The sequence below is a fragment of the Pholcus phalangioides genome, unplaced genomic scaffold (assembly GCF_987345545.1).
Source record: "Pholcus phalangioides strain wild (caught in Gottingen) unplaced genomic scaffold, Ppha-v1.0 ptg000016l_1, whole genome shotgun sequence".
NCBI lineage: Eukaryota > Metazoa > Arthropoda > Arachnida > Araneae > Pholcidae > Pholcus > Pholcus phalangioides.
Genome location: NW_028301609.1, coordinates 8,663,065 through 8,678,556, shown reverse-complemented (window position 1 = coordinate 8,678,556; position 15,492 = coordinate 8,663,065). Strand labels below are relative to the sequence as shown.

At 39.1% G+C, this 15,492-nt stretch overlaps 1 protein-coding gene across 1 annotated transcript; it reads left to right on the top strand.

The window, feature by feature from the left end:
• Positions 1–1,063: 1,063 nt before the first annotated feature.
• On the top strand, positions 1,064–15,492 carry LOC149074996 (uncharacterized). The gene is made up of 2 exons (XM_089245988.1): positions 1,064–4,237; positions 15,433–15,492. Exons 1-2 carry the CDS (start codon positions 1,064–1,066, stop codon positions 15,490–15,492), a joined length of 3,234 nt encoding a protein of 1,077 aa, XP_089102114.1.

Here is a 15,492-nt window from a genome sequence, read left to right as displayed (position 1 = left end):
CAAGCTGGACACATGACGTCACCAACAACAGAGAACAACAACTACGACGACAAAACTGAGAATAAAAATACTGAAGTGAAGGAAACAACTCTGACCATCACAGACGCTCGCTCATTCTGATCACAATATTCTTCCACTGTGTAAGATGCCTCCTAAAAAGCGAGCAGCAATCGGAAAAATTTCGACTGAAGCGAAACGGTCGCGATTGGCAAGGAAAAATGAGTCTTCAGAGCGGACTAAACAAAGACAATATGCTAATCGAACTAGGTCCTCCACTTCCAGGACAAATGAGACTCCAGAACAAACTGAAGAACGCCTCTCTGCTAATCGAACTAGGGCCTCCACTTCCAGGACAAGTGAGACTAAAGAACAAACTGAAGAACGCCTATCCGCTAATCGATCTAGGGCTTCCACTTCCAGGACAAGTGAAACTAAAGAACAAACTGAAGAACGCCTATCCGCTAATCGAACTAGGGTCTCCACTTCCAGAACAAATGAGACTCCAGAACAAACTGAAGAACGCCTCTCTGCTAATCGAACTAGGGCCTCCACTTCCAGGACAAGTGAGACTAAAGAACAAACTGAAGAACGCCTATCCGCTAATCGATCTAGGGCTTCCACTTCCAGAACAAATGAGACTCCAGAACAAACTGAAGAACGCCTATCCGCTAATCGAACTAGGGCCTCCACTTCCAGAACAAATGAGACTCCAGAACAAACTGAAGAACGCCTCTCTGCTAATCGAACTAGGGCCTCCACTTCCAGAACAAATGAGACTCCAGAACAAACTGAAGAACGCCTCTCTGCTAATCGAACTAGGGCCTCCATTTCCAGGACAAGTGAGACTCCAGAACACACTGAAAAGCGTCTATCTGCTAATCGAACTAGAGCCTCCATTTCCAGGACAAGTGAGACTCCAGAACACACTGAAAAGCGTCTATCTGCTAATCGAAATAGGGCCTTCACTTATAGAGAGCATGCTTTTCAAGATCTGAAAAAAGCTGCATTTGCATACAATGCTGAACTTGATTATCACGAACATCCAGCAGTCTTGATTGGCCAAATGGAGAAGGTCTGTGTCCATTGCCAAGCTTATAAATGGGATGGTGAGGCGCCTGGGATGTGCTGCTCAAATGGAAAAGTCAAGCTGCCATTAATCAATCAACCACCTGAACCACTTCGCACTTTGATGGCTGGAACCACACCAGATTCCAAGCACTTTCTGCAAAACATCAGAAAGTACAACTCCTGCTTCCAAATGACCTCTTTCGGAGCAACAAAAGAAATTGGCGAGCCTGGATCCATGCCTACATTCAAAGTACAGGGACAAATTTACCATCTTTCAGGGTCACTGCTCCCAGGAACGAATGAAGAGCCGAAATTTTTGCAGATTTTCTTCATGGGAGACCAACATGCAGAAGCTCGACAACGATGCTCCAATATTCCAACCACCAAACAGCATATCGTCCGGGCGCTACAACAATTCCTCCACGAACACAATTCCTACGTGAATTTGTTCAAGACTGCTCTGGAGCGTATGCCAAGAGATGATTACCAAATAATTATCAGAGCAGATAAGACTCCAGTAGGCGCCCATCCACGGACATTCAATGCACCAACAATTGATGAGGTGGCGATTGTTATTGTGGGGAATGAATTTGAAAGCCGCGATATTGTTCTACAGAAAAGAAATAACAGGCTACAGAGAGTAACGGAGACTCATAGATCGTACGATGCTCTCCAATACCCGATCATCTTTTGGCAAGGCAATGACGGTTATAACTTTGGAATTACTCAGATCAATCCAACTACAGGCGACACGCTACCGGGAAAGAAGGTATCTGCCATGGACTTTTATGCATTCAGATTGATGAGAAGGGTAGGAGATGAAAATCATTTATTAAAATCCCGGCAGCTCCTCCATCAGTTTGTAGTAGATATGTACGCCAAAATCGAAAGTGAACGGCTACTCTACATCCGAACAAACCAAGAGAAACTGAGAGTAGATGACTACATTCATCTTAGAGATGCTATGGCCAATGACGCGAATCCAAATGAATTGGGGAGAATGGTGATTTTGCCAGCAACCTTTACTGGCGGTCCAAGACACATGCATGAGTACACCCAGGATGCAATGACTTACGTCAGGAGTTATGGTCGCCCTGACCTGTTCATCACCTTCACATGCAATCCACTTTGGTCTGAAATACAAGAGGCTCTTCTGCCTGCTCAGAAAGCTACAGATCGACATGACCTGATTGCCAGAGTGTTCAAGAGAAAATTAACAAAACTGATGAACGTCGTGAAGAAGTGCCATATTTTCGGAGAAACGAGATGCTGGATGTATTCAATCGAATGGCAAAAAAGAGGTCTCCCACATGCCCACATCCTCATCTGGCTGCGAGAAAAAATTCGGCCAACTGATATCGACAACGTCATCTCTGCCGAATTGCCTAATCCAGATCAAGATCCATTGTTGTTTCAGATCATCACCAAAAATATGATTCACGGACCCTGTGGAGCGCTAAACACGAACGCTCCTTGCATGATGAATGGTCAATGCTCCAAGAAATATCCACGCACAATGCTACAAGAAACACAGACTGGCCAAGATGGCTATCCTCTGTACAGGAGACGAAAGCCCGAAGATGGCGGATTCACCACAACATTGAAAATACGCCATGTAGACGTTAACGTTGACAATAGGTGGGTAGTTCCATATTCCCCAATATTGTCAAAAATGTTCCAGGCGCACATTAATGTAGAGTCTTGCCAGTCTGTAAAAGCCATCAAGTATATTTGCAAGTATGTTAACAAAGGAAGTGACCAAGCAATTTTTGGATTGGGCCAACAAACGAACGATGAGATTTCAACATTTCAATTGGGAAGATACATTTGCAGCAACGAAGCAATTTGGCGAATCCTCAGCTTCCAAATTCACGAACGCTACCCATCGGTTCAACATCTGAGTGTTCACCTTGAAAATGGCCAGAGGGTGTATTACAATCCAGAAAACCTCCAAGCAAACAACTTGCAACAGCCACCAAAGACAACACTGACCGAATTCTTTGAATTATGTAAGACCGACGTATTTGCCAGAACACTTTTCTACTGTGATCTTCCCCGGTTCTACACATGGAATACATCAAGCAAAAAATGGCAGCGACGCAAACAAGGAACTGATGTTGCAGGACATCCTGGGGTTAAATCATCAGAAACACTTGGCCGCATTTATATTGTTCATCCGTCAAGTGGCGAATGCTTCTTTCTGCGTATGTTGCTTCACATCATCAAAGGACCAACAACATTCGATGATTTGAAAACAGGTCAAGTTTGTGCAACCATGCAAGAAGCATGCCAAAAGCGAGGATTGCTGGAAAACGATGACCACTGGGATTTGGCAATGACTGAAGCTAAAATCACTCAATCTGCCATTCGTCTAAGACATCTTTTTGGCATTCTTTTATCTACCCAATCTGTGTCAAATCCACTTCAATTGTGGGAAAAATACAAAGATGATCTCAGTGAAGACATTCTTATGAGAATCAGACGGGAAAATCCAAATTTAGAAATTGAATTTTCACCAGACATGTACAATCAAGCTCTCATCCATTTAGAAGACCTTTGTTTGTCAATGGCTGGAAAAGACCTCAGACAGTGCTCTTTGCTTCTTTCACCGCAACGAACTAACACCAACAATCTCACTCATGAAATTATGCGGGAGAGAAATTACGATGTTAATGAATTACAGTCATATATTGCAGCGAAAGAACCACTTTTAACTTTCGACCAAAGACAAGCCTACAATCAAATTCAGCAAACGATTAACGATGGAAATGGCGGCATCTATTTCCTCGATGCTCCCGGTGGCACTGGCAAAACGTTCCTTATCAATTTACTTTTGGCAAAGGTGAGACAACAAAAGAAAATTGCAGTAGCAGTGGCCTCTTCTGGCATAGCCGCAACACTACTAAATGGAGGTCGGACGGCACATACCGCCTTCAAATTACCACTGGACTTGAACCATAACGAATCTCCAGTTTGCAACATTTCCAAGGGAACAGGCCCAGCAAAAGTGTTGCAAGAGTGCAGCCTCATAGTTTGGGATGAGTGTACAATGTCTCACAAACGGGCCCTGCAATCTGTCAACATGTCACTTAAAGATCTGCGAGGAAATCAGCGGCTCATGGGAAAAGTGGTTGTTTTGTTGGCTGGAGATTTTCGTCAGACTCTGCCTGTAGTTCCGCGTTCAACGCCAGCTGATGAATTTAATGCTTGCCTCAAATCATCAACACTCTGGCACGAAGTTAAAAAATTATCATTATCCACCAACATGCGAGTTCAACTGCAAAATGACTCAGCACTGCAATCATTTTCACATCAGTTGATCAAACTTGGCAATGGAAGAATTCCCGTAGACCCAAGCACCGGACTGATTACGTTCCCAAATGGATTTTGCCAGTTGTTAAATTCAGTTCAAGAACTTGCAGACAAAGTTTTCCCAAATATTGAACAAAATCACCGAAACCATGAGTGGCTTTGTGAGAGAGCGATTCTGGCACCGAAAAATGACAGTGTGAACAAAATCAACGAAAAAATCCTAAAAATTATTCCAGGAGACTCCAAATCTTATAAATCGGTTGACACTGTCACAGACACAACGCAGACAGTTCTGTATCCTGCAGAATTTCTGAACTCTTTGGATATTCCGGGTGTGCCACCACACAACTTGACCCTCAAAGTCGGAGCACCTATAATGCTTTTAAGAAATTTGGAGACACCGAGACTCTGCAATGGTACCAGACTCTGCGTGAAGAAATTGCTCAATTACATCATCGAAGCAACAATTTTAACTGGATGTGCCAAAGGAGAAGACGTCTTCATTCCACGTATCCCAATTGTCACTGAAGAAATTCCATTCACTTTCAAGCGATTGCAGTTCCCGGTTCGTTTAGCTTTTGCCATGACAATCAACAAAGCGCAAGGCCAGTCGTTAGCAGTGGCAGGTATCAACCTACTTGAGCCCTGTTTTTCACACGGACAGCTTTACGTCGCCTGTTCGCGTGTTGGTAATCCCAAAAATTTGTACATCTTCACACCAGATGGACAAACAAAAAATATTGTGTATCCACAAGCGATTGCTTGAAGTCTTTAATTAAAATATTTAAAAATAAAAGTAATTTTTTCTTACTTGATGCAGAATTTTTTTGATTAAAAGAAATAATTAATAAGCTATACATATATATAAATTTTTTACGGGGCGGGCAACGTCGCCGGGTATCAGCTAGTTTATAATAAAAGACATAATACCTACAAACGCAACGGTGGAATTAGGTTCTATTCGAAACCTCAAAGGAAATTCCAAATAACGTCGATCCATTACTTTCATGATCGTTCATTGCCGAAGCAATTAGCTGATATTGAATAACGCAGCAAAACTAAAAATCGTGCCTAAACCCGAAACTTTATACCAACAAAATCCATCGGAGCTACTAATGATAAAAACAACTCGCAAAACATGCAATCCACCCACGAATTCCGTAGAAGCTTAAAACGAGAAAGAAGCTATAATTCCGATTGTTTTATTACCCACAATGCAATGGATAGACAAATAAATGAAAATGATAATAGCTCGTGACCGAAACTCCCAAATGAATCGTCGATTGATCCTTCGAACCGACGAGGAATTTACAACGAGAAATTGCCACGATGAATCCAATATGAACCACACAGAATGTCATCTAATAGTTTCTACCAGGCAAAAGTTATCCTGGAGGCAGAAGCTCGAGAGCAATTAGGAAAAGGAATATCTTCTCCGTTCTCGTGTTTTCGATCTCTTGGGGGCGCAAGAGAATCGAGAGGCATTATTATTAATAACGTAAGCAGCTTTTATAAAGCATTTGTCGTCGTTGCTCTTGCAACATCCTGGTCCAATATGCCTCGCAACCCGAAATTACACCGAAAAAAAGATGCTATATTTGTTTCAGATGAGGATCGTCCAATTAATATGATGGGTTCTATCATATTGATCATGAAGAGATCATCGGTCACTAGACATTGTTTCTGCATTCTGCAAAGTGTCACATGAATTCGTAAATTGTTTTAAAAATTCATAAAAATTGAAGCAATTGGTATTAAAACAGGGCAAAAAACGTGACAAACATTTTATCTATATCTATATATATATAATTGATTTTGTGTGTGTGTGTTCTCTACACAAATCTACAATTTTAGATCGATCGTCGCCAAATTTTGCATATATACCAAATGAGGCCCGACTTAAACGATAAGCTACATTAAAATTTCGTCAGAGCAAGACAAATGCCCCAAATGGGCAAGAAACTGTCAGGCAACAATGGTTTTTGGGCCTCAACAATGACTTTCGGAACGTTTATTTTAGTTACCGTGGTTCCCTAGCAATGCGTTTCGGACGTGTGTATGCCTTTACAATGGTTTGTCACTTCTCTAATCCTGTTAGTATATGTACAATACGTAGTTTATGCCTTTGTAATGGTTTGTCACTTTTTCAGTCCTATTAGTAATGAGGCTTTTTGAATAGGCGTCATAATCATCATCGGCATTACTTTCAGGGCCAGGCAAAGGATAATCCCCATAGAAATCAGTGTTAAAATTGCCTATTTTAGTATAGAAATGTGGAAATTTAGTGGGATTTTCCATCACATCAATAATTTTAAAAATTGTATCGAATTCTTTCTATTTTCAAAATGTTCAGTTCGCCTAGAGATATATACGAAGCCCAGAAAATTATTCTTTATTTTTATTACTTCTCAAGCATGGAAATTAATGTCTCCGTATTGTCTTTTAATATTCATTTTCATAAATTCATAAAGTTTAGGATGTTTTAAAATCAATTATGGGCCGATAAAGTACATCGATGGAATTCCACAGCGTTAATTAAGCATTTTTGGAAGCAGAAACAGGCAGAGGATAACTTGAAGTTCAAGGTGTGCAAGGAGAAATAGAAATGCTTAGCGCCCCTTGAAAAAGAAAACTATTCATTTCTGTGTTTCTTTAAATCTAGATTTGTCCCGCAGGATGTCGCCATATTGGTTAACTTGGACACGGTTTGTATGTCCCTCAAGAAAAAGAGAGGGAGATATCACGTGATCCAAAAAGCCTCATTGAAGAAAACCCGGGCATCGCCGGGTATTATAGCTAGTACTATTTTTGAAAACGGGATAAAGACAATTAGATCAAATATATATGTTACTGCCAAAGCCCGATATTGGCCAGTTCGCGAAGTGGCCGCACTTCGGGATTTGGCAGTAACACACGTACACAGTGTGCACAACAAACGGGGGGGTATGACATTTTACTGGCAAACCGTTGATTCTAGAGGTATACTTCGAATTAGAGAAAGTGCTCAAATGACGTGTAGTGCTCGGATATGTCATTCATGTTGCTAGGAGTTGTATAGTTATTAAAATAAAAAAAAAATTAACTTATTGTACAGTCCCGTGTGCCCACAAGCCCCAATTAGAGAGTTGTTACCCTGTCTATCCTGATGCCAACAAAAAAAATTTCCACGTTTCTAAGTGCAATATTCACTGAGATATTCAAATTCAGAGGAAAGTTGGAGAAAAGAAACAGCGTGTTAAGTGCAAGTAAAACGGGTTTCTCGGCATTTACAGCTGTTTTTTACGACTTTTCCCTCCATTTTTTTCGAATTTGAATATCACAGTGAATGAGATTGGTTGATGTTGATGTTCATACGTGTTCAACAGCCATCCAGCTTGTTGAACACATATTTTTTTTCAAACTAAGAGACCCGAAATTGTTATTATATTGATACTGAAGTGTCATTAAAGCATTTTTTTAGCAAGAAATTTACAGTAATAAGCAATTTTCATTCGAACGTCCTTTGTTACCCTTAGTTCCATATCTCCAGTCAATTTATCTTCCACTGAAAATTTCTATGATCTCCACACCCAAGGTAATGAAATAACACAACTTAAAATGAACTCAGAATATACTCTCGCCTAAATACCGAAGAAATAAAATTAGAAACAAATCGGTGAGGAAATCTCAATCAGGAAATGGCAGCTGGAACTCGAAGAAATTAGAACCGTTGAAGGTGTCAGATTCTTGTAATTCCGTTATTTCGAATCATACCAATTAATGACGCTATTTAATCTTATTTCTTTTCTTTACTTCAAGAACAAATGGAAAAAACAAAAAAACAGAGAAGCCTTTCTCTTTTTCCTCCGTAACGATCTACAACTCCATCACTTTTATTCTAGTCGATTCGGAACGAAGAGTTGTCGTCGTCGGAACTCGTCTCCTTTTCCGGAAAATATTTCTCGACAGTTTGGAGGCGGCAGATTGCTCAGACAGACTCACCCAAGAACAGACAAAAAAAAAAAAACAACAAGTTTGCTGCGAAGACTCAACTCTGTTATCGGATAGTAGCCGAAGAATAAGAACAAGAAAAGGATATGGATTGATTCCATTAAATTACAAATCGTTGTCCGCTCATATCAAAAACCTTTCAGCTGCGTCCTTTCTCTGGCGATTTTCTTTTGCTTGCCTGTTTCTGGTACCGTCTGTCCAGCCACTATTTTCTATATCTGGGCGAGTGGGAGAGAGGGAATATACAAACACACATACGACACTGCAATCAATAAATCCGATCCATTTCGGCCACAGTGACAACTGTCTCGCCAGATTGTGCAACAAGATCCCGCCTTCTGTGGAAAAAAAAAAAAAAAAATCTTTTGCGATCATTCACCCAAGAAAGAGTCCGTTTCTTCCGATTGCCTTTCGAAATGGCCGGGGAACTCTTCCGTCAACCAATGGCCTTCGTCCCACAACTTACTCAGCTGACACGATATCCATAAATCTATCGCGGATTTCTGAAGGAAGAGTGGACGAAAGAAAGAGAGGGAAGATCTTTGATATTGTCCAAGGAACGACCAAAGATTGAGAGGGTATTTACTCTGAATACAATTGACTTGATGATGGTGACGTGCTCTGTGATTGTGCCTGTTTATTACGCAGCAATGTGCTCAGGAGATACGGACGCTTGCTGTCTAGAAATAGGAATGGGAAATTTGGCGCTTTCTCGGAACGATCTTTCCTTTTTCAAACTCATACTTCGGTAGAGATCGGTTGAAATTTAATATTATTTTTTATGTACACACATTGCATATGTGCGACAGGAACTGTATGGCGAGTATTCAATTTCTAACGTATTATTTACAAGAGACTATATAGGGCGTGAGAAAAGGTTTCCTTTTTTGCAAAACTTTCCGTACTCGATTCACAATCGCGCCGTAATGCCGTAATAGCTGCTATGAACCATGTACGTGCAGTACTTTATTTGTAATTTCTTGCCTACGGTGAAGGGCATGTGTAAGGTAAGAAGATATCGTAATTCACCTTAGACGGTTCCACTCTAACTCCACATAAATTACGAATTTAAAAAAAAAGGACATTAGTTAACATAGGGAGAAAATATTCTCTTGTCTTAGAGAACAATTGAAAAAACGTTAATAAAATAGTGAAAACTGTTATGGGAGAAAGAAAAACGGAGTTATCCTTTTTCCATACGACCTGTCCGACCAAAAGAGACATGATCATCGTGCTTACAACCGAAGTTTTTTCGGATATTGTTATCAGAAACTGCGAGTCCCGATATGACCACAAATAAACCAACCAGTGCAAACTACAATAACAAGACGGTCGCATTAATCAAAATTACCCATTATAACCTTTTCAACTTCCTTAGTAGTTCTTTGGGGGGTCAAATCGTGTGTTTTTGTATACATGTACATGTGTTTGTATTTGTATACGTAATAAAAAAAATTTGTCCGAAGGGAATCACACATTCTTACTCCAAATAAAATAAAAAAAAGTCACCATTATATTTTTAAGAAAAAGTTGAATGTCACAATTCACTTATGAAATAAATAATCATAATGCCACTTCAGAGAGAAAAATTATATTTGGATAATCTCGCAAATTAATTACCGTAAAAATCCACAGATTAATTGTTAAATAATTTAATCTAGAGATTAACAATTTTATTAAAACAATAAAACTTTCTTCCTTCAAATTCAACATCAAAATGAAAAAATCACAATTTTTTTTCAAATGAAAAAGTCACAATTTTGTTTCAAATGAAAAAGTCACAATTTTGTTTCAAATGAAAAAGTCACAATTTTGTTTCAAATGAAAAAGTCACAATTTTGTTTCAAATGAAAAAGTCACAATTTTGTTTCAAATGAAAAAGTCACAATTTTGTTTCAAATGAAAAAGTCACAATTTTGTTTCAAATGAAAAAGTCACAATTTTGTTTCAAATGAAAAAGTCACAATTTTGTTTCAAATGAAAAAGTCACAATTTCATATCAAATGAAAAATGCATATACAAATACAAGACCACGGCAGGCAGAATGCCCAACGAGGTGGCTGATCATCTTACCTTGACCCATCAAGTTCCCCCGAAGAATTTATCTTGATTCCCATCTTGGCGTGTGGATGTCCTACGAAGTGACAAGGATATAATAACCTCAAAAAGTCACAATTTTATTTTAAATGAAAAAGTCCTTTGCAAAAATTTTATTTCAAATCTTAGTATAAACTATAGCAATACAATCTTAGTATAAACTATAGTAATACAATCTTAGTATAAACTTTATACTTAATACAGACTTTATACACTATGAGTATGCTTTATAGCAGTGATTCCCAACGTGGGCGTTAACGACTCTTGGAGGAGATGGAATGTTCCAGGGGGCGGTAGAAGCTACAAGTATAACATAGGATTCTATGGATTAGATTGCGTTGGGGGCGATGAAAGAATAAAGTCTCTAAAGAAGGGGGCGATGGGGCAAAAAAAGTTGGGGAACTACTATGTTTTATAGTATACTGTGAAGTACTACAAAGCATACTCATGGTATTAATCACGTGATACATTGAAGTGGCACTACCTCCATCTTTCGGTTTACAGGAAATAAATTTGCATTATGTATGATCATCTTTGAACGGAGAAACTCAAGTTGAAATTTAGAAGTTAGGCAACCAATCACCCATCGATCATCTAGTCACGAGAACTAAAAATTAACTATTGCGAATCATACTGTATATAACCATCACAATACTCACACGACCGTATAGTTAGCTACTAATAATAAAAAATACGTGTATATTAGAGGTAACCATACTATTAAATTTTTTTCTTCACAAATTCCTTGCTTTTAAATTATAAATTTAAAAAAAAAATCATTCATCTCCATTTTTTTTTCAATAAGGCGGGAAGAAGAGCAATAAAACGTGAATTAAACATCGCATCGCACTTCCAATTATTCCGGGACGCCCCGTACCAAACTAATAATTTAAATTTGCTTCAAAAAGAAGTTAAGAAATTTTTTTTCCTTTTTTTCGAAGCTTTTCTGTATTTTTTCCCTTTCAAAAACGAAAAATCTCTCTAATCCGGTGACAAAGTAATTTCTTCTAATTAGGTGCTGAAAGCGCTATAAAAACAATGTTTCCCACAAAGAACCACGAAACAAGCAGAAAATGGTTTTTTTTTTCATCACTCTTATACATTCACTGTTTCATCACCTCCTTAAAAATTTATTTTATATACATAGGTTTTTTTTTTTTCTTCCCTGGCTCTTATTCTCTTCACGTCCGCCATAAAATGCGCCAATGGGTCCCAAAAGAAATTTAAAAACTAAAATAAAGTTGTTGTTGTGGGAAAACTTGGCGTTGGGACAGGAGAGAAAAATAACAAAAAAACGCTTGCTTTCCACTAATTTTATTTTTTTTAGTGTTTTATGGAGAGAGAGAGAGCTTTCTTTGGAAAGTTAATTTCCATCATGCAAGTTTCAAGCCATTGTTTTACGCTTTTCAACATTTTACACTGTAGTTTCCGGTGTCAAAAAAAAAAAAAATGTGTCTAAAATTTCTGTGGTTTTAAACTTGATTTTTCATCTTTGCTCCATTCTTTTATGCAGTCATTATTAAGGCTGTTGTTGTTATTGTTCTCCCCCCCTTCCGCCATCTTGATGAGTCAGACGAATTAATCACCTTACGTATTTTTCTATGTAAGAGATCAATATTAGAAATATGTTTGGAAGAAAGAGCGTTTTTTTGTCGAAAATGGTCAACATGATTAAGTATAGAAGAGTTGATCAACTTTGCCCAAGAGTATTTAGAAGACACCAACGAATAAGGCAAATACACGAAAATAAAAAGTCCTAATGCATTTCAACACCAATGGGTGCCGTCTTCAGAGTAAAATTTAACCACTAGTCATGCTGACCGAGTTTCCCACTTGGGTTGAATAACAAATCTTAACGCTCGGTTGCTCTGCGGAAGAAGTACGTCTTCCGCTGAGCAACCGTTAGACAGCTCTGGATCTAGCCGGCGAATGTCGTGGATAAGCATTAAATTGGGAAAAGGGGCGTCGCGAGGGGAAAAAGTTTGAAGAACCCCTGCCTTAATATGTTATTATGATCAGTTTCTGTTAATTTCAATGGTATTTCAAGACTAACAACTAAAATTGTCTTTTTAAGAAGTCCATTGCGACTCGTTAGTCAAGGTAATACTGTGCTTTGAAAACCGCACTTGTTAGGGATACGGGATATTCATGAATTTATCCAGCCATTCATAGTCGAACCGGAGTTGGAGGTTGAAATATTTAAACGATCATTTTCAGGCCCATATTTGGGGTCGCTTACGTTGAAGAACACTGAACTACACTCGTACTAGGCCCAGGATTTAGTGCCAACAGGTAACTTTAGTTATTGGCTTACAATAGCTGCAACATCAACAAATTTATGAACAAATACATTGCCTTCTTACAAAATATTTACAAGATGAAGATAACCACAAAAATGGCGCACCGACGCCACAGACAATGATTATTGATAAAGGTCCCGGGTAGATGCCAGCAAGGACTACGGCTATTGGCTGCTGAGCGGAGCGTGATAAGATCACGTCTTACCCCGACCGCGGACAAGACAAGATTGGCAAGAATCGTTCCGGGCCCCCTTGCAATTGGCGAAGATGCGGGGCATTGCCCTCACGCCCACCCCACAGTCAATGGCAGAGCCGACTGATCTAATGTAAATGAATATGAATTGACATCATCATCATCATCATCGTGTTCCCCCCCCCCCATCATCTTTTGTCTATTTCCGCCTATGCACCGAGCTGGAGCCATGCGACCCCATGCTTGTGCCCCCCCCCATCCTAGGCCCGCGACTTCCAAAGTCCTGTCTCATACTCTCAAATAGGCAATGATTCTGTAAGAGTGAATTAGTGACTTGACCGAATTGTAACTTAGTGACTTCTTTCTGACACGAGCAGCACGGAAAGAGTTTTGACTCATTTTAAGATTTTTGATTGGATCATAAAACATTTAACAAATTTAAATGTTTTATTATTCCATGCTTAATTCAACTTAAAATATTCAAAAATATGTTTCGTACGAAAATCTACCTCTCCAGAAATTTTAAAACTATATGCTGCAAATGCCAAAATACAACCTGTGATCGAAACTGAGCATACGGGACATTCCCCCAAGATTAATTTTAGCTGGGATGGGTTTTTAATTATTCATCAAGAGGTATTCGTATATCGCTACATATAATGAACTTTAAAATTAATCGTTGACGGTCACATGATCTGAACCTTGATTTCCAAAATGTAATTTCAAAAACTAAATTAAAATTTGCTCACGGAATGACATCAATTTCCCATGGATTTTTTTTTTTTATAATGTAAAATACTCTGATGTTTTTCCTTAAATTACCAAAAACACACAGGCTTAAGCTAACCGATAAGAGCATCATATTTTTCGCACGTATTATCTCGTGTTTCGCTAAAAGATGCAGAGGACGGGACGAGGATGATATTTGTTAATTGCTTTTTAACGCATCCCTCCCCCTTCTGTGTTAATGACGACGAGCTCATTAAGGAATTTCTCTCCTTTAAAACACGCCGTAGAACTTTCTGGAACCCGTCTCTCTCTCTCTCTCCAAAGTTGGTGCCGTCTTCTTGCTCCAACCCTCACCACGTTATCCAAACAGTCGTTTATAAAGAAATATGTGCCTGTTTATGACACTCTCAAGCAGATCGACGACTTTCTAAACAATTTCGAAGCACATATAGCCATAACATCATTCGCAGAGCCCAAAACTTGGACCATTCCCAAAAAGAGAATTCGCGTCTAGTGGTATTTTGAATAGCATTCGCCTCTTCTCTCTTTAGTGCTAAAGTATATTTCAACGCGACTCCAAAAAAAAAGAGACTTTAATGGTCATTTTTTGTGTCTTCTGCCTTAGCAAATGATCCCTTTTTGTTACTTGAATTCAATATGAAATGCTTACGGCATATTTCTGTTGATGATCTGATCAGTCAGTACATACTTCTTTTTGATGGCCTAATTAGTGCCTTCCTAATGACATTCTATCTTTCTCATTACATGCTGAAACAAGCCTGTAAAGATATGAAAATTCTGTTGTAATTTTGATCCTGTTTCCCAGTTGTAATTTCCCAGAATGCAGTTCATATTTCATTACATTTTGTTTCTTATGTAGATGAAAACTTCAGTATATACTAATAAACAGTCCAGTCAAAGCCAAAAGAATTATTGAGGCAATAATTGCGATTATTTACAGAATGCACAAATGCAATCAATAAAAAGCCAAAACAAATATGGATCACAGTCAAAAAATTTGAATAACCGAAATTCAGAAAGAAATACGAAATTCAAAATGTGATCACCAATCAAAAATCGTAAAATTAGTCAAACCGCTCTCCGTGCAGTTGGCGTCAGAAAGGAGTAAAGAAGCCAAGTTACAATTAAACTCGCTTATAGAATCATTGCCGATTCGCGGTACGAGCTTAGGATAGCTGCCACAAGCGTAGGGCTCACATGGTTCCAGCCTGGTGCATAAACGGAGATAGACTAGAAAGGCTGGGGAAGCACGATGATGATAATAATGTCAATTCATATGTATTTTCATTAGATGAGTCGGCTCTGTCGTTGATGCTGGGGGGGGGGGAGGGAGAGTTGTCAAGGGCATCACATCTCCGCCCATTACCCGAGGACCTGGAAAGATTCTTACCTTCCTCGCCTTGGCAGCGGAAATGGTAAGGGGTGTTCTTATCACGCTCCGCTCCGCTCGCCCGTCAATAGCTGTAGTCTATAGCCGCCCTCTTTTAAGGACCTCGGGACCTTTACCGAGACATTGTTTGTGGCATCGGTGCACTCCCCATTTTGCGATTCTCTTCATTCTCGTGTAGACACTCGTGTAAATGTTTCGTAAGAAGGCAATGTATTGCTGTCCATAAATTTGTTGATGTTGTAGTTATTGTAAGCCAATAAATAAAATTACCTGTCGGCACTAAAACCTGGGCTTGGTATGTTCAGTGTTCTGCACCCTTTTTCTCATTACAGCCCGTTGAAATATACGAATCTCGGCCAAAGGACCAATTCCAGTCAAACATAAATGTATGA

What these genes read in the sequence shown, in the direction of transcription:
- LOC149074996 (XM_089245988.1), top strand. Translation starts at nt 1,064, where the DNA reads ATGGAGAAGGTCTGTGTCCATTGCCAAGCTTATAAATGGGATGGTGAG. An exon ending in ATTTTCGTCAGACTCTGCCT is followed by an intron (nt 4,238 to 15,432) that starts GTAGTTCCGCGT and finishes TTCTCATTACAG; the next exon opens with CCCGTTGAAATATACGAATC.